Genomic DNA, 20,030 nt, shown 5'->3' on the forward strand with positions numbered 1-20,030 from the left:
AGAAATCTGGAGTTATTCTGATGGGCTTTCCTTTGTAATGTTACTTGTTTCTTTCACCTTACAGCTAGTAGAAGGGCCTCTTTAGTGGCTATTTTAGTCAATCTGATGACTGCATGACGTGGTGTCTTCCTATTTGCATTGAATCTCCCTGGAGTCCGTTGAACTTCTTGTACCTGTATAACTAGATTTTTAGCAAGGCCTGGAAAATTCTCCTCTATTAATTCTTCAAATAGCTTATTCAGCCCTTGCGTGTTTTCTTCTTCACCTTTTGGAACCCCTATCACCCTCAGGTTCAGTTTTTTCACATAATCCCACATTTCTTGTAGGCTTATTTCTTTTCTCTTAATTTTCTGCTCGATTTCTGTGACTGACTTATTTAATTGGAAGGAGTTGTCTTCAATCTCTGAGATTCTTTCTTCTGTTTGATCTACCCTGTTCTTGAGGCTTTCCACAGTGTTTTGTAGTTTCCTGTATAAGTCCTTTATTTCCAGGTGACAGGTTTGATTTTCTTTAATATTTCAATTTCTTTAGTGAATTTTTCTTCCAAGTCCTGGATTTTTTTTGTGGTTTCTTTGTGTTGGTCATCCATTTTTTCTTGCATATCATTCAGTTTTCTTACAATCCATGTTTGAAATTCTTCTTCTGTCATTTTTGTGTTCTGAGTTTGGTTAATGTCCATTGCTGGGGAGCTGTTGTTCCTCTGTGGGGGTGTGCTTTCTGTTTGAGTCTTCATACTTCCAGAGTTCTTTCGCTGGTTCCTTCCCATCTGGATCAGTTGTTCCTTCTTGCCTTCAGAGTTTCGTTTGGATAATGACACGCTCTATTTAGTCTCTGAGCCAGTAGATGGTGTTTGTGGGTGAGATTCGACCACACCCTTTATGATGAATCAGTAGATGCAGTAAAAGGGTGTGCAGGATGACCTCCCTGTCAGTAGGTGGCACTTGCTGGGAGGAGCGAGCTGCAGTGCTGTTTTTGGGTCCTGTAGCTAGCTCTTATTCCTCTAGAGAGGCCCTCTTGTGCCTCGGGTAGTGGGTGGGGCCCTGGGACTTCCAGGTGTGTCCTTATTCTCCACTTCAGTGGGGGCAGGACCGGGAGTGAGTCTGGGTGGGGCTGGGTTGGGTAAGCCTGCCCTCAGGCTCCACAACTGCTGTTAGCAGGGGTCAAAGGTCTGCTCTTTGTTTCTGTGCAAAGCTGCTGGGAGGGGCTGAAATGGCTCCACTCAGCTGAAAGTCCAGGCTTGGGGGGTGGGCTGTCCAGGACCCGCACTCTGGAGCAGGTCTCGCTCCCCTCCACTCTCCCCCTCTCCATGGCCTCTCCCAGGCCTCTGCCAGCAAGCAGGACCTCAGGCCAATGGATCTCCCCTGGCTGTGACGTGGGCCAGGAGGTTCCCTACCCAGGATCACAGCCTGAGCTGCACAGCCCTGTTTTGGGAGGAGGGTTGCTCCTCTGGCTCACTGATCTGCCCCTGAAGGCACACACTCCTCAGTAGGTTCTTTCACAGATGTCTCTTCTGTGCCATGGGGTAGTGCGATTGTGACCTGGGTGTACGGGGTCTGGTCTGCAGGCCTGTCCCCTGGACCCTGGAGATCAATCCCTGACCCTACCAGGGGGAGGGGTGCTGGTCTTGAATCACCTACAGGGTGCCCAAGCTGGATCAATTTCACTCCACCTCGGGATTTGCCCCACTCTCCTGGAGTCCCCAGGCAAGTAGCACTTGGGAGGGCTGGCAGGTAGGGAACTCGCAGTCTGAGTACCCCTCAGTCTGCTGTAGGGCCCCAAAAGGAAAGGCGCCGTTCCTTGGAGATGCCTCCGTGTGATGGCTAAATTGTCTCTCTGGGCACACCCGGGTAGGGAGGGGGCAGGAGAGAATGAAGCACTATGGCGTCTGCCGCTAGGCTCGGGTCTGCGCCCAGGGAGGTGCCCCGAGGGAGCTGGGAGCCCGGCGCTGAGTCCGCAAGAGGCCACTGCTCACTGGTGGCTGCCGTCTCTGGGCTGGTGTCGGCAGGTCTCTCCAGCCGCTCAGGAGCCACCAGCAGTCCGAGATGCACGGGAGGGGAAGTTAACCGCTCCACCTACCCTTGTCGTTGGTCTCCAAGCCTCTTGGGACCTTTCTCCTTCCAGTTCTCCTCCGCAACTTCTTGCCATGGAGTCTCCTGTAGTTCCAGTCACCCTTCCTTCCAACCCTCACCCGATCTATGTTTCTCTGCTAGCTTATTTTTTTCTCTTTCTTCTAAAATTCATCTTTTTTGCAGAGACACTCTGACTGGCGGCTTTTCTCATCTGCCATCTTGGCTCCTCCCCCTGAAACATCATTTTTATTGGATCAAAATCTCCAAGCATTGCTTTTCGGGTTAGCAACAGACAAGGGTGCCCTCTCCTGGTCAATCCTCGAAGGCACTCCTAATTAGTCCCGTGAGGTGAGGGCATCCTCTAAGGTTGGCCTTGGAAGTCAGGAGACAAAACTGTCAATGTTTGCTATGGCAGAATGAGTGTTTCAATAAAACCACTAGAATCTGCAGAATTTTTAGGCACATCATACTCCTTTCCCCCCAGCAATAATTGTTGAGAACAAGAAACTCAAAGTAACATACCATTTATAACAGGGACTAAAACTAGACACTCTAGGAAATAACCTAATAAAGGAAACAGAAGAACTTTCTGGAAAGAATTTTAAAATTCTATCAAAAATACATCCTAAAAACTAAATATGTGGAAACTTATGCCATGTTTATGGATATGATGATCTAATAAAGACAAATATCTGTTCTCCCTCAAATTAATCCATATACATTCAATGCAAGTCCTATCAAAATCCCAACATGTGGTTTTGATGACTTGAAAGACTGATTCTCAAATCAGAATAAAGGAGAATAAATGTCTGAGAGTAGCTAAGACGGCTTAGGAAAAGGAGAACTGAGAGGGAAGACTCACACCACCAGGTGTTAAGACAGTTTCAAAGCTGTAAGGATTAAAACAGTGTGGTACTTACACAAGGAGTAAGCGGAGCACTAGAACAGAACTGAGAGTTCAGAAACAGGCCCACGACATAGAAAACTTAGTATGTTATAGGAGGAACATCAGTACAGCAGAAGAAAGACCAATGACATGAAATTGGCTCACTACATAAAGATTTTTTAAATGTTGGGTCCCTATCTCACACCATATTCAAAAGTACTTTCAGTTGGAATTAAAACCTAAATGTGAAAAGTAAAACTATAAAGCAAATAGAAGAAAATATAGAATACAGTCTGTTTGTGGTTTGTGAGTGAGGAAAATTTGAACATTCAAAACCATAAACCACAAGGGGAAAACTGATTAATTCAGTCACCCAGAAGTCAAAGAAAGACTTCTGTTTGATGAAGAACACCACAAAATTATCAGATGGAAAAGCAAGAGAATACGAATGGACATTCTATTGCTGAAAAGCTCAACAATAAAGCCCAATAAGAAAGTCAAAAGAAAAACATGGAGAAAAGAGGAGAACATAAAATTTACAGAAGAAACCTGTTAATTTGCTAATGAGGTGCAATCAAAGAATTGCAAATAAAGCAACAAGAAATCCCTTTTCTTCTTATTCTTAGAGATTAGCAAAGCTAGAGAGACACTATCAAGGAAGAATGAGGGTATCTGCTGGTGTGCTCCTCAGAGCCATCCAGAAACGAATGCAAACCCTAGTGAAATAAATGTATGTACATCCTATGACCAAAAACTCCACTCTTGTCTCTTGCCCCAGAGAGACCTTCCCCAGGTACAGAGAAAAACATGCACGAAGGTTTGTAGCAGCTTAGGTGTCCTTCTAAAGACAGCTCAGTAGTGACGTGCAGACCATGTATGTGACAGAACCACAGGTAGCCCATGTGGTAACCATCTGAAATACAGGAAGAACCACTGACAGATCCCAAAAACATGTACTGGGGAAAAAAGTAAGAAATGAATGAAATGGGATTTGTGGAACAATATTATGTTTGCAAATTTCTAAAAGTTGCAAACACAAAATATATATTTTCTCTGATGTACATACATAAATTGAAAAAAAAACAAAGCAGGTGGGTTGAAGGGACACCCATTACATTCATGGCAGTGGTTGCCTTGGCGAAGAGGGAAGAGGAGCTATACAGACACGATGTCTGGAGAGCCAGGAGCCGAGGTGTTCAGGAAGCTCAATCTAGGCGCCTGAGGTAATGGACTATCTCAGGTAACACACACACACACAGTTAAATTGTGTTCCAGTCCAGCTGAGGACAAAGGCTTCATCCAGAACTGTCAATCAGAGAAGGCAATGTTCTTAACTACTATTTAATAATTCTACTCCACTTTTTCATTTTCGCTAGATAAAACGTTTTAAACAACAATCCTGGGATTCACTCAGTGGTTAAGTTGCTTTAATTGCATTTATTAAATTCGGCAATTCTTGAACTATATACTGGCTGAAGTCAAATATACTTCTTGACTGGAAGATGAAAAATTGAGCCAAACCCTTAGGATTATTTGGCTGCAATTGTATAGCCAGCCTCAGCGTCACCAGGCATCGTTTCTCTAAATGGGAAATGAGAATGCGGGTTCTTAACAGGGGTTTATTTACTGCTTCATCACATTTTACAGCCTTCAAATAAAATCCCCAGTGATTCAACTTTCAGAGATATTTGAGATAAACATAAAAGCCCAGGAGCCTGTATTTCTCGTCCAGTGTGAGTGTGTTCGGAAGAAAAATGTTCCCAGTTTCTGTATTTATTTACTTTAAAGGACATGAAAGTCAAGGCTTTCAGCCTGGGCCATGGTAGGTTTCCAGGTTTTATAGCTCACATGGGGCTCTGACTTTTGGCTCCTGGCACCAGCTCTGGCCTGAAAGCATGAGTCCTCTGTCCCTGGGCTCCACTGGAGGACTTGGCGGGCACTTGTGAATAGAGGAGGGAGTGCAGTGCGGTGGTCACCAGTGCAGTGACCAAAGTGGAGACTGTTTAAGGTAGGTGTGTGCTCATTGGCAGGTTCCGACTGCATGCCCACCCGCTGCGTGTGCTCACCGTGCCTTCGGGGTCCACAAGCAGCAGGTGCTTGGCCTGGCCGTTGTGCATGCCCGTGAGGACAAAGGAGCCCGGGTTGGTGGTGCTCTTCCTGACCAGGAAGTCTCCATCTTTCTCCAGCAGCCCCTCTGCCTCCTTCCTGCTCATCTCTCCTTGGTACCAAGGCTCGGTGTTCAGTTCCTCCAGCATCTTGGCATCCGGCGCTCTGGGTGACACAGGGCTGATGCACTCCACAGATGCTGCTTTGCTCAACATGGGCCCCAAGGACTGGTTCTTGAGAGCATCTTCAAAAGGTTCTGTTGTCAACGACATTTACCGGCAACAAGTCAATCCCAAGAAGAGCAAATGATGAAAAACACAACGTGAGAGATGGAAATGCAAAGGCAACTCCTCTCAAAGGGAGAAAAAACACTGGAGAAAATAACTGGCTGGTAACATAATAAGAATCATCATAACAAGCAATTAAAAGCACAGCCCAAATTTTGGCATGACTTTCTGATGAGTCTGCCTTCCCGAGACAGCTGGGAGTTGTGCCTTGTGCCAAGGATTCAAGCACGCCCTTTGTCTAGCTAGCTAGAATGGCTTCATTTTTACATGCTGCAAGAGGCCATGCATATTACACACCACCTACTTTCTCTGGAACATCAGCCAGCCTCTTTAACAAACTCTAAATAAAATCCTGCCAATACCAAAGGAAAATATAACCCACAAAGCTTTGATTTCAAGCAAAACCTAAGCCCAACCCACCAAAGGTTTATTTCAAAGTCTTTGCATCAGGCAAATTTTTAAAAAGAGAAGAAAACTGACATTTATTGGGTGCTTCCTGTGTGACATGCTCCAGGCTAGGAGCTCTACCTCTCTTTGACCTTCACTTGTTTCCCTGTGTAAAGAGGCTCTTGTGTGAGTGCCTGAGCCCGTGCTTGGCTTCATCACCTTCGGAGCGCACTTCTCAGTGCAGGGCGTGTGTGAATGATGAGATTGCTGCTTTAACAGCAACAAACATTAGCAGCAAAAGAACTAGCCAGGCACGTCTAATTAAATCTCAATGTTCGATTTTCAAATAAGGTAGTATGTACAAAAGTACTCTGAAAAACTCACACAGTGCTATACAAGTGCAAGGTATCGTGATGATTATTTCAGACTACACTGTCTACCCAGTAAAATGCAAGCAGCACAAGAACAAGAACAGTACTTGCCTGAGCACAACTGCATCCCCAGAGCCACACATTGCTCAGTGGACTCAGTTCATACTCTCTAAGTAGTCAACAAATACTGTAAATTAAGCCCACTTTGTTAAATGTTAGTAGAGGATGGACAAAAGCCAGGTGAATAAATAAAACCAGAGTTTGGTCTTTTTGACACTTGTTAATCTTTGACAGATGTGGAGATAAAAAGAGACTAAAAGTTTTGGCAAAAATTATGTTTGTGGATTTTCTCTTTTTACCTGCTTTTTTCCTGATAACCTGGAGTAGCTGAAAATTTGTATTATTCTCTTTCTGCACTATCACCACCTTCGCTATCATCAACATCATCAGCATCATTCTCATTATCCCCACGTTCATTTTATTGGCACTACCATCACCACCACCATCATCATCACCATCATAATCAGCACCATAATCACCAGCATCATCATCACCACCACCATCACCTTCACCATCATCAACACCACCATCATCACCACCATCATCACCACCATCATCACCACCACCATCATCACCAGAATCATTACCACCACCATCATCATCATTACCACCACCATCACCATCAACGCCACCATAATCATCACCATCACCACAATCACCATCAACACCACCTTCATCATCATTACTACCACCACTACCATCACCATCATCATCAACACCACCATCATCATCACCATGAACACCATCACAGCATCGCCACTACCATAACCATCATCATATCACCATCACCACTACTATCATCACTACCATCATATTATCACCACCAATCACCATCGTCACTATCAGCAATCATTATTTAGCTCTTGTGGCTTAAGGTAAAGAACATGGAATGCTGGCTTTATTTATTTTCATACTTTTCAATAGATACCACCCAGTCCAAGGCCCCTTCTACTTTCTGTCTCCCCTTCTCTGGTTTTGGGAGCAGGAGTAGAAATTAATCGATAGGGAAAGGTGGTTCTGGTTCTGATTTTTCCCATCTCAAACCTCAGCCCAATCTAACTCTCCTCAGGCTCTGGGGCCAGAAGTCATTGGTAAACTGACTAAATTAAACAGTAAAAATGGTCTGACCATCAATACCGCTGCTAAACTGCAGGTGGGGGATGCTGTAACGACTGGAGCACAGGCGGGAGAGCACCACCTGGCTATGCATCTTGGGAAGTAGCTTCACACTTCTCGAGTTTCCACATTTATCTAAATGAAGGGACTGGTGGGAATGGATTAGGCTGCCTCAAAGCACTGGGATGCTACAGTCTGGCTCAGGTGACATTCATAAGTGAAAATTGGGAGTCCTGTGTGTCTGAGAAGCCAAAGCGGCTGAGGAGGAACAGAGTGTCCGTGGCATGATGCTTCCTGATCATAAAAGCACTTAACCCTGTCCTCTCTCACACAGAATACCACAAATAGAAGGTATTGGACCAGCAAGGCTGCCTTTCACAAGCGGTAAAGTTACTTAGCCTCTAAGGTCTCCATTTCCTCCTTTGTACGACATGAATAATAACAGTAATCATAATATCTAACTGCAGGGTCATTGCAGAAATCAAAAACAAGAGTAGGTGCCTGGCGCATGGTAGAAACTCACTCCGTGCGAGTCTCCCTTCCCTCCCTCTTTAGCCTATAAAATTCTCAAGGAATTTGAAAAGGAAATTTTAGCATATAAAGCTCTTTGTGAGCTTGGGAATCTCTTTCAAAATTCTTTAAATTGTTGTTAAAGAATTTACAGTTTCTACTTTCATTAATCAGTTTGTGCATGGTTTACTTTTCCCAGTCTACATGAAAACAGAAAGCCGTGGTACAATCCACTGTATCACTATCTACAATATTCCCATCACTCTCCTTAATCTGTTTATTTTCCATCACTCAGGAGCACCTATCACTACCTAGTAAAGCACAGTTAGTTGTTTACTGAAGTTTCATGAGAGTAGAGACTTAGTCTGCTCTGTTTTCCTATGTATCTCCAGCAAGTAGAGTAGTATTTGACAAACAGCTAAGTGCTCGATAAATATCTGGAGAGGGGCGGGGGGAGAGAGAACTCTCACTAGAGAGAAGTATTGCCATTTCTTGCTTATATGTTGGTCTGATTAACAGACTAAGAGCTCTGTGAAAACACAGGCCATACCATTTCATTTCTGCCTCCTAGCAACCAATACAGTAGTTGGCACGCAACAGCCAATTAATATTTTAACGAATAAACAAACAAATACATCTATTTATGTATTTTTTTGTCTCAATATATTTGCAGATCTTTGGGAGGAAAGTCAATTCCCAAAAGAGGGGGAAATTGTTTTGCCACTCTACTGCAGAGAAGGCTGTAATCCCAAAGCCTGAAACAAGCCCAGTCATCACCCAGAAAAGTGCAGTTAATCATCGCTATTAATCAAGATCCTGCTAGCAGAAAATTTGGTAATTGCCCAGACTTCAAATAAAAGGCAATCTCAAAATAGATGGAAAGCAGAGACCAACGGAACCCACTCATGTCAAAGAGGTCTTTTCGCGGGCTGCTCTCGGCACTGCTGACCACTGCCGGCCAGGCCTGTGACGGCATCTGCTGGGTGTTGACGTAGGTGGGTCCCTGTCCCGTGGGGGCCACGTGCGGTTTCCCTTCTGGCATGCTGTAGATGTCCAGGGACCCTGCAACAAGAAAATGGGCCTTTTTTTTTTTATTATTATGGTGACATTATTCATGCCTCTTCAGTGAATCCACCCCACACTTCTTAAGTTCCTTCAGCCTACCGACAAGAAAACTCATCTCGCTTAAATTCTCCTCTTCCGAGCCTGTCACCACTGTGACCTGGCTGGGATGCTGTCCAGCCTCTCATGTCAACATGGGATGTGCCAGGCAGCCTCAGGGTGGACAGCGTACTGGTGCCACCGTGACGGCCTTACCAAAGATCCTGGGCCCCGCTGCCCAGGATCACGGGAGCTGAGCAGGCAGCAGTGCCCCAGGCTCTCCTCCTCTGCCTTACAAACACTCCAAAATCAAATAACTGAGCAGAACCACAGCCTGATTTTAATTTCTCATATTTTTTTAAGTGTAAGGGAGTGCTTTAGAAATTCATCCGTTTGAGCAATACGGTCCAGTCTCTGTGGTTAGAGAGACACCTTCTAAGGGACTGAGACTCCCCCTTACGAAACAGAGCCACAGCTGCTGACCTGGGTCTACGGAGGACACATGATGCTGCCTTGGTGGCACTTCCCAGCTGGCCAGTGGGTGTGCTGAGGCTGGGCCTAGGGCTGTTCTGTCACCTGGAGGTGGCATGAAAGGTGTTACCCAAGAACACCTGCCTGCATCCCTCTCGGAGTCTTTCTGTGTGTGCTCTGTCTCCGATCCACTCACATAAACACATTCGCAAGAACGCCCTGCGGCGTTCACAGTTCTGGAAAGAGGGTGTCTTCCATACCCCATGGGCGGTGGTGTGTGAAAGCCAGCTCGATCCAGCTGGCAAGAGTCGGTTCCGGGCTTTTTAAAAAGCTTTCCCAAAAGCCCATTGCTGGACATTTGCCAGCACGCCACTGTCCCCCAGCCTGTACGCGTGAGAACGAAGTGTCACGCTGACATTCCTCCCCTGGGGAGCACCACCTGCAAGCTCATGAACGTGATTTCGTGATTTCGATGTTTAAGAGGCCATACCCGAATTGCAGGCCCTATTCGCAGTTTGCATGTTTGTATACATTGCAAACAAAGCAGGCTTTAGAAAAGAATCTCACAAACAAACTTTAAAAAGGAGAAGATCAAAAGCCCAATGAATACCCTTTCTGATAGCCCTTTCCAACTGTCGACGACACCATGGGGGCACCTACAGTTCATGTGCATTTAGGGGGAACAGCTATCAGCAAATTAATAAGTGACACTCTTGTTGGTTCTATGGGAAAATATATTCGCTGTTTCCACCTAAGAGTTTGAAATTTCCTGAGAGTCCTGAGTCTCAGGCCGAGGCCAGGACCCTGTGCGAGGCTGATTTTTGCCCTGGTGAGTCTTCTATGTCATCTGCTCTCCGTCTGTACGGAATAACTGGAACATGCCAAAAAAATCTATTTAAAAATAAATCTGGGCTGGGTGCGGTGGCTCACGCCTGTAATCCTAGCTCTCTGGGAGGCCGAGGCGGGCGGATTGTTTGAGCTCAGGAGTTCGAAACCAGCCTGAGCAAGAGCGAGACCCCGTCTCTACTAAAAATAGAAAGAAATTAATTGGACAACTAAAAATATATAGAAAAAAATTAGCCGGGCATGGTGGCGCATGCCTATAGTCCCAGCTACTTGGGAGGCTGAGGCAGGAGGATCGCTTGAGCCCAGGAGTTTGAGGTTGCTGTGAGCTAGGATGACGCCACGGCACTCACTCTAGCTCGGGCAACACAGTGAGACTCTGTCTCAAAAAATAAATAAATAAATAAATCTGACATATTTTATAATAAAGTAAACATCTAATGGAGGTAATGCATCTCCATTAGTCTTTAGCAGTTATTATATGCCTACGCACACACATGCTGCACAAACACATCTTAAATGTGTACAGAACAAAGATGAATAGCCCACGGTGACAAGGCGCCACTGGCAGAGTCATGGCTTGGACTTGCTGTCCCCGTCCTATTCTGAGGCAGAGCCATGTGGTGGCTTCTGCCAGACCTTGTGTTTTATGGGCCAGGCCAGCAATGTGGGTCTTCTTTCATCTGCGACAGGCAACACATGAAATTCTTTCACATGGGGGAGATTTTTAAAGTTTATCATCACTTGCTCCCTGAGACAAATGGCTATAACAAAGGAATAAGCCTTAATGTTAAACCAATAAATAAATTAAATTAAATTTAATTTATATACATAGAAGCATCAGTTGAATCCATCTCCTTCAGACTCTATGGACTTGGTAGCCGAGACCCCAGAGCTATTGACAGAGTGGTGAAAATTTTTAAGGGGAAAATTTTAAAATTAAAAGAAATCTTTAAAAAATAGCTAGACATGTAGATACGGAGAGATATGGATACGTTTATACATATATGTATGTATAGAATTAACTGTCTAGAGAATACGGACTCGTGAGCAGTTAGCAGTGCATACTTAGTTATACCCAAATTATTATATTAATAGTTACATCTCAATAGATCTAAGTTGTTTATTTTTAGATATCTACATTATAAATAGTTATATCTAACTAGATAGTTATATCTAAATTATTTTTAATGTGTGACGTAGGTACATGTTATTATGTTTGGTAAGAAGTAGAAATGTCCTTCAAAAGTACCCAGGACCTACAAGAGACTTATATCGCTGGCGTGGTCTGTGCCATCGATCCCATCCTAGGGTAGGTGTCTTCACACTCCTCAGGAAGCTGCCCCTCAGTCGGGGGGGGTGGGAAGGGGAGTGTGACAAGGAAGGAAAGGCAGCAAGTTGCTGCAGGAGCCACTGGGGCTCAACCTTGCTGGGGCACTTGGAGATACACTTCCGAGTCGCCCCACCAGCTGCCATCTGAAACTGGTGACGGTACACCTGGGATATCCATTCCTCAGCACCACTGAGCAAGAGAGCTCTCCCGCCAGGGAAGCCTGGAGGTGACAGTCCCCAGGGTGCATGAGACAGTAGGTGCAGACGGGGTATGAGCTTGTCCTGGCGCTATCTGATTGGTGGCACTATCTGATTGGTGCCTGTAGATGTCAGTGACAACGTTATTGCTATTTCCGTGATCCAGTCAGGAATCTACAGCACCACCCACAGCAAATACTTTCAGGGGGTCACTCTGCCACTCCACAGGAAATGGATGACCCACTGGCAAGCCTGTTACTTTTTAAAAGTGCTTTTTGTTTCCTCACCTGCCACATCTTGCCTCTCACCTTGCCTGACAGGTGTTTGCTGCCAATCTTCGCCAAACATGTCTCCTAAGTGTCTTCCCTGGTAATAAGTTTGCTCTTTTCCTGTAAACTATAGACACATGCAAATACACAAAAAGAAAGAATTATACTCTTCTCATTCATCCATCTCTGGAAGACACGGGACAGTAGGCAGGACCCGAAGGGCGACTGCATTCTTTGTTACCCCCGGTGTTCCCTCGTGCCTCATGGCTGGCATTAAGATTTGGGAAATAAGTTTGTGTGGGTGTGAGGAAAGGCTGCATCTCCATCAAAACTACACATGGCCCCCTCTTGTTTTCATTCTCCCCCCCCCGACCCCTCCACGAGTGTGACAGTAAATCAAGCTCTTCCATATGCATGCCTTAAAATAAATTTTAGTTAGAGAGTATCTATGTGTCAGAACATAATTCCCACTTAGCACATACGTCTATAATCATTCACACTCAGGCGCGTCCACTCTGTGAACCAGGAAATTTCCTCTGAAACCAGGAAACTCCCTCTCAGTGTCAGATGTTCGAGCTCAATGTTATTTTGCCATTTTTATTGGTATCAGCATCATTCATATCAGATAGGTGATGTTAAAAATTTCCTATAACAAAATATGGATATCATAACTCTAGAAAGCAATTGCCTTACTAGAATTTTGAGTTGGAAGGAAAATTAGGAGAACAAATAAAATAGAAAAACTCATAAAATTCTCATCATTTTAGGGGCCTATATCTACTTTCTTTTCAGAGAACCCAAAGCACTCCAGGCCTTTTTAAAGTCTTGAATTCTCTCTTCTCCTCACTAAGATCAAAGTATGACAGGATTCGTGAGGGAGGCAGGGACACACCCAGACTCATATCTCAGGGATCACAAGGCATTTGGCTAACGCACTGTGATGCTTTGTGAGAATTTATGAGTTACTGCATCAAAAACTGAACAGAACATTGTCCTGAAATAAAATTGAAGAAAATAAAAGGAAATAAGTTAGCTAACATCTAAGGAAAAAAGTATAAGACTTACCTGGGCTGTGTCAGGAGCATGGGGTTTCGTTTTCAGTCGAGCATCAAGAAACCCCCCTGGAGGAGGCATCTTACTTGGAATGCTGTTGTAGTAGGGGTGGTCTGAACCATCCCCCTCCTCTTCCGTCCATGGCTCATCCAGGCTCTGCATTCTGTTAAAAGAGAATTTTCAAATGTTTTAGCCATAAGTTGAGCTTGCAGTCAAACCCAACAAATCTAATGTTAGTACCTGCTACCAAGAAAAAAGAGTTTAGTCGGTACCCCTGCAACCATCCAGATCTTACGCATATATGAAAAACAGGTTGGTCATTTGGGCAAACATCCATGCCTTATTCAGAGTTCCACATATTAGAAAACTGCAGTCATGTTTGAAAGAGGTTCTTTTTTTAAAGTACATTTTAATTCAGAAAGAAATTATGTCTAAGGATAGCCAGATCCTCAAGGCATGGGCAAACATTTCAGTGTCATGAAATTTACTCAAAACAAAATCAACTAAAAAATGGAGATGTAGTGACATCAGGGGAAATGGCAGAGTAAGGACATCTGAAAATTCTCTCTTCCATAAAAGTAACAAGAAAACTTCCCCAGAAAAACCCAAAAAAACACTTTTGTCAGAATCAACTTTTTCAGAATTCAAAATTAACCAAAAGCTTACAACTCAGGGAGACTTTATTTAAAAAACAAACAAACAATATAGTGTAGTATCTCTGTGGCATTTTAAATTGTCCAATTTTCATCTCTGATAGCTTTGAAGACCAACAGCCCACAGTCACAGTGAAAACCAGCAGCCTGGTGGCCACAGAAGGCGCAGAGCAGCACGAATGCTCTGCCGAAGCCCCAGTCCCAGAGAACTGTCATGATTTGACATGTCTGGTGGTTCCTTGGAAGACCCAACTCCCAAGGCTGTCTTTACTTGACCTGACCTGATCTGGAGCTTGCCCAGGGCAAAATGTCTCTTCCCCAGGAGCCATTTGTCAAAAACAACTAGAGGCAAGTGTTTAACATTGTGGCTCACTGAGGTAGTGGATAACATTTGGGTCAAATCAAAAACATTTGGGTTAATCAAAAAGCTTAAAAGGAAAAGCTGGGAAATGAGATGTCCATAGGAACTTTAATAAGCTCTGACATATTTCTGGGAATCTAGAAGGACACAGGCATATGGAGGGCTGTGTTCATGCCCAGCGTTGTGTGCCTGTTTGTAAAGATGTGAGAAGGCCCTACACTCTCACTTCTCGCTGGCCTTGAAGCTCTGCCCAAGCAGAAAGTGAAGGCTAGGGTAGAGTTGGCAACTGCCTGGCTGAGTGTTGAAGAAATGCCCCAAGCACACACACAGAACCCCTCAGAAAAGACCAGGAGACTTCTTAGTTCCAGGCATTTAAGGAAATATCTCTCTAATCGTTAGCTGACCAATAAGCAAACCACGCAGAGCCATCAGTGGACACATATGGCCAAGAATACAGGCTTTACAGAATTAGTTTAGAAAACCACTAAAACAAACATCCAAAACAAACAGGAGCAGCAACAAATCCTGAGGAAGGGAGAAATCTGACTTCCCAAGTTGCCACATCACATTACATTATTTAAAATTTCCAGTCAACAAAAAATTATGAGACATGCAAAGAAATAAGAAAGTATGGCTCATACTCAGGAAATAAGCAATTAATAGAAACTGACCCTGAGAAACTCAGACTTTAGACTAACTAAACAAAGGCTCTAAATTAATCACTTTAAATATGTTCAAAGAATTAAAGGAAGCCATGCATAAAAACTAGACAGGAGAATGGTGCCTCACCAAATAGGGAATATCAATACAGATACAGAAATAATAATAAATCAAATAGAAATTATGGAGTTGAAAACTCTAATAATGGAAATAAAAAATTCATTTGAGGTGCTTAACGGCAGGTTTGAGCAGGCAGAAGAAAGAATGATACATCAATTGAGCTTATTCAGTCTGAGGAACAGAAAAAAATAAAGAATTAAGAAAATTGAAAAGAACCCCAGGGACCTATGCAACACCATTAAACATACCAACATATACAAAATATAGTGTCCTGCGGAGAGGAAAGACTGAAAAGGGCAGGGGAAAAAAAAAGAAAAAAACATTTGAAGAAAAAATGACTGAAAACTTCCCAAATTTGATTTTAAAAAATTGCTCTGTTCATCTAACGAGCTCAAAAAACCTCAATTTGAGATAAACTCAAAGAGATTCACACATCATAATCAAACCGTTTAAAACTCTTTAGTTTTAAAGTCTTTAATGCAGCAAGAGAGAAGCTACTCATCATGTACACGGTCTCCTCAATAATATTAACAGTTGATTTCTTACCAGAAGCAATGGAAGCCAGAGGCATGGAATGACATAGTCCATGTGCTGAGGGAAAGGCTGTCTACCAAGGGCTCTATATTCAATAAAACTATCCTTCAAAAATGAAATAGAAGTTAAGATATTTTCAAATAAATAAAAATGAAGGAAATTCAGTGCTAAAAAACCTGCCCTATAAGAAATATTAAAAGTACTTTAGGCTGAAATGAAAGGGCACTAAATAGTAATTCATATCAACTTGAAGAAACAGAGAATAATGGTAAAGTTAACAACATAGAGAAATACATAAGATAGTATAAATGTAGTTTTTGCCTATAGCTCTTTTATTTCACCCCTCTAATTTAAAAGGCGACTCAATAAAGCAATAATTACAAATCTGTGTTGAAAGGCATGTAATGTATAAAGATGTAATTTGCATGGTGATAGCAGCACAAAGGAGAATGGAGGGATGAAGCCACATAGGAGCAAAGCTTTTGTGTACTATTGAAATTAAGTTGGTGCCAATCTTAACTAAATTGTTGTAAATTAAGAGGAAAATTGTAAACCTCAGGGCAACTACTAAGAAAATTACTTTTAAAAATAGTAAAATAAACAACAAGGAATTAAATGGTACACTTGAAAAATATTTATTTAATATCAAAGGAGGTCTTAGGTTGGTGCAAAAATGGATGTGAGGATGATAGGGCTGCAGCATCTGTCATCCCATTGATTGCCAGGGTTGATTCAGCTGATCTGGATGGCTAGGTGGGTGTCCCCTTCTTCTCTCACCACTCCATATGCTTCCTTCCAAAGCTACAAGCTCCAGCTCGGTGGAAGAGGATGACCTTCCCTTAAAGGTTGGTGCAAAAGTAATTGCGGTTTCAGACTGTGAATTTTAAATTATTATAACTAGACTCAAACACATCTTTATTAATCAAAATTGGAATAATTACAGCCAACACATTTTTGCCAATGAGAAATAACTTTGTTATTCCTGTGGTGTAAAAATACGTGCTTCAGGATTCAAGCGAACTCGTGGAAAGCATTTTGGGCATCATGCTGATTGTGGAAGCATTTTCGCTGCAAAAAGTTGTTGAAATGCTTAAAGAAGTGGTATCCGGTTGGCAAGAGGTCAGGTGAATGTGGCAGATGAGACAAAATTTTGTAGCCCAATTTGTTCAACTTTTGAAGCATTGGTTGTGCAACACGAGGTCGCGCGTGGAGAAGAATTGGGCCCTTTCTGTTGACCAACGCCAGCTGCAGGCCTTGCAGTTTTTGGTGCATCTCATTGATTTGCTGAGTGGACTTCTCAGATGTAATGGTTTTGCCAGGATTCAGAAAGCTGTAGTGGATCAGACTGGCAACAGACCACCAAACAGTGACCATGACCATTCTTTGGTGCAAGTTTGGCCTTGGGAAATGCTTTGGAGCTTCTTGGTCCAGCCACTGAGCTGGTCGTCACTGGTCGTCATAAACAACCACTTTTTGGCACACATCACAATCCAAGCAAGAAATAGTTTGCTGTTGTTGCTTATGAGAAGACCACACATCAAAACGACGGTTTTTTTGATTTTCCATTAGCTCATGAGGCATCCACTTACTGAGTTTTTTCACCTTTCTGATTGATTTACTTCAAATGCCAAACAACTGTAGAATGGTCCACGTTGATTCTTCAGCAACTTCTCGTGTAGTTGTAAGAGGATCAGATTCGATGATTGCTCTCAACTTCCGACAGCCAGCCACTGCACTCCTCATCTTCAAGGCTCTTGTCTCCTTTGCAAAACTTCTTGAACCACCACTGCACTGTCTGTTCGTTAGCAGTTCCTGGGCCAAATGCGTTGTTGATGTTGCAAGTTGTTTCCGCTGCTTTATGACCCATTCTGAACTCAAATAAGAAAATCAATCGCTTGAATTTTCTTTTTGTCTAACATCATTTCCATACTGTAAAATAATGTCAAATAAACAGCAAGTAATAAATCATTAGCAAAAAAACATAAAGTGAGAAATGTACATTAAAATGATGTATAACATAACTACATTTATTTAAGAATGTATTCCAATATCAAACAGCAAATAATAACAATGCTAAAACCACAATTACTTTTGCACCAACCTAACAGTAATGGAGGAATAAGGGAACAAAAATGACATAAAATGTATAGAAAAAAATAGCAAAATGGCAGGGAAAAATCCTAACTAAAAATAATTGCATTAAATGTAAATGCATTAAACACTCCAACCAAAAGGCAGAGATTGGCAGAATGAATTAAAGAATGATCTAACTACATGCTTCCTATAAGAGACACACTTTAGAATTAAAGACGTAAATAGATTAAAAGTATGTAAAAAGATACTTCATGCAAATAGTAACACAAGAGAGCTGGATTGGCTATACAAATCTTAGACAAAATAGACCTTAAGACAAAATTTTTACTAAAGATGAAAAAAGACAGTTTATAATGATAAAAGGATAATCCATCAAGAAGATAAAATTATAAATATTAATATATATGCACTTCACAATAGACTCCAAAGTACATGAAGCAAAATCTGACAAAACCAAAGGAAGAAATAGATAACTCAACAATAATAGTTAGACACATTAATATGCCACTTTGATAATAGATAGAATAACTAGACAGAAGATTATGAACTAGAAGATTGAACAACTCAATAAACCGACTAGACCTAACAGACATTTATAGAACATTACACCCAACAGCAGCAGAATAAAAATTTTTCTCAAGTGCATATGGAACATTCTCCATGATAGACCATATGGTAAGCCACAAACAAGTCTCAAAAAAAGAACTGAAATCATACAAAGTATGTTTTCAGACCATAATGGAATCAAAGTAGAAATCAATTTTAGAAGGAAATTTGGGGAAATCACATACATTTAGAAGGAAATTAAACAACATATTCCTAAATAAAAAATAGGTCAAAAAAGAGATCACAAGGGAAATTAGAAAATATTTTGAGATGATTGAAAAGAAAAACAACATATCAAAATTTATGGGATAAAGCCAAAGAAGTGCTTTTGTTGTATAGTGTAAACACTTGGCCAAGCACAATGGTTCAGTTCCATAATCCCAGTACTTTGGGAGGCCAAAGTCGGAGGATCATTTGAGGCCAGGAGTTCAAGACCAGCCTGGGAAACATAGGGAGATGCTATCTTTTAAAAATTAGCCAGATGTGTTGGTGTGTACCTGTAGTCCCAGCTACTCAGGAGGCTGAGGTGGGAGGATCACTTGAGCTGAGGAGTTCAAGGTTGCAGTGAGTTATGATCAAACCACTGCACTCCAGCCTGGATGAGAGAGGGAGACCCTGTCCCCCCCCCCCAAAAAAAATACCTATACAATAAAAGAAGAAAGATCTCAAATCAATAACCTGAACTTCTACCTTAAGAAACTAAAAAAAGAAGAGCAAACTGAACACAAGCAGAAGAAAGAAAATAATATTAACGTGGAAATAAATAAAATAAAGAGTAGAAAAACAACGGAGAAAATTAATGAGACCAAGAGTTGATTCATGGAAAGATTAACAAAATTGTCAAATCCCTAGCTAGACTGATCAAGAAAAGAAAGAATTCAAATTATGCAAATTAGGAATGAAAGAGGGGATATTACTACCAACTGCACAGAAATAAAAAGGATTATAAGAGGAACTGTGAATAACTGTATGCCAACAAATTAGATAAGATGGAAAAACTCCTGGAAAGACTCACACTATCAAAACTGACTCAAAAAGAAGTAGAACATCTGAATAAACATGCAGTAAATAAAAAGACTGAATTAGTGATCAACAAACTTACCTTTCAAGGAAAGCCTAGGATCATATGGCTTCTTGGTGAAATCTACCAAACACTTAAAGGAGAATTAATAGCAATACTTCACAAACTCTTCTGAAAAATAGAAGAGGAGGGAACACGTCCAAGCTCAATCTCTGAGGCCAGTAACACCCTGATACTAAAACCGGACAAAGACACCAAAACAAGAGAAAATGACATATCGAGATCTCTTATGAATATGGATGGAAAAATCTTCAACAAAATCCTAGCAAACAAATCTAGCAACATATAAAAAGAATTATACACCATGACAAAGCAGGATTTATCCCAGTAATGCAAGCTTAATTAACACTCAAAATTCAACTAATGCACTATATCATATCAATAGAATGTAAAACAAATACCACGTAATCGTATCAATATATGTAGAAAAAGCATTTGACAAAATTTAGCACCTTTGCATGATAAAGACACTCAACAAACTTGAAATAAATGTACATTTCTGATAAAGGCATCTATTAAAAGCCCACAGCTAACATCATAGTTAATGTTAAAAGAATGGATGCTTCCCCTCTAAGATTAGAAATATAATACAGATGTCCCCTTTTGCCTTTTCTATTCACCATCATACTGGAGGTTCTAACCAGGGCAATTAGATAATAAAAAAATAAAAGGCATGAGATTAGAAAGGAAGAAATAAAACTATCTTTATTTGCAGATGATAGGATTTCGTATATAGAAAATCCTAATGCATCCATAAAAATGCTATTAGGACTAATAAATGAGTTGAACAAAGTTGAAGGATACAGGATCAACATAAAAAATTATTGTATTTTATACATTAATAATTTCAAAACTCAAAAAT

General features: G+C 41.8%; 1 protein-coding gene across 1 annotated transcript in view; it reads right to left on the reverse strand.

The window, feature by feature from the left end:
• The window catches only part of SHC3 (SHC (Src homology 2 domain containing) transforming protein 3), a 173,718-nt gene that overhangs the window by 38,372 nt on the left and 115,316 nt on the right, over positions 1-20,030 (reverse strand). Inside the window, exons 8-11 of the mRNA XM_012653563.1 lie at positions 13,072-13,222; positions 12,046-12,133; positions 8,696-8,854; positions 5,022-5,317 (exon numbers count right to left, since the gene is read on the reverse strand). Of these exons, the coding sequence (XP_012509017.1) occupies positions 5,022-5,317; positions 8,696-8,854; positions 12,046-12,133; positions 13,072-13,222 (694 nt within the window). The remainder of the gene's footprint in view (positions 1-5,021; positions 5,318-8,695; positions 8,855-12,045; positions 12,134-13,071; positions 13,223-20,030) is intronic.

Source organism: Propithecus coquereli, unplaced genomic scaffold (genome assembly GCF_000956105.1).
Source record: "Propithecus coquereli isolate 6110/MARCELLA unplaced genomic scaffold, Pcoq_1.0 Scaffold423, whole genome shotgun sequence".
NCBI lineage: Eukaryota > Metazoa > Chordata > Mammalia > Primates > Indriidae > Propithecus > Propithecus coquereli.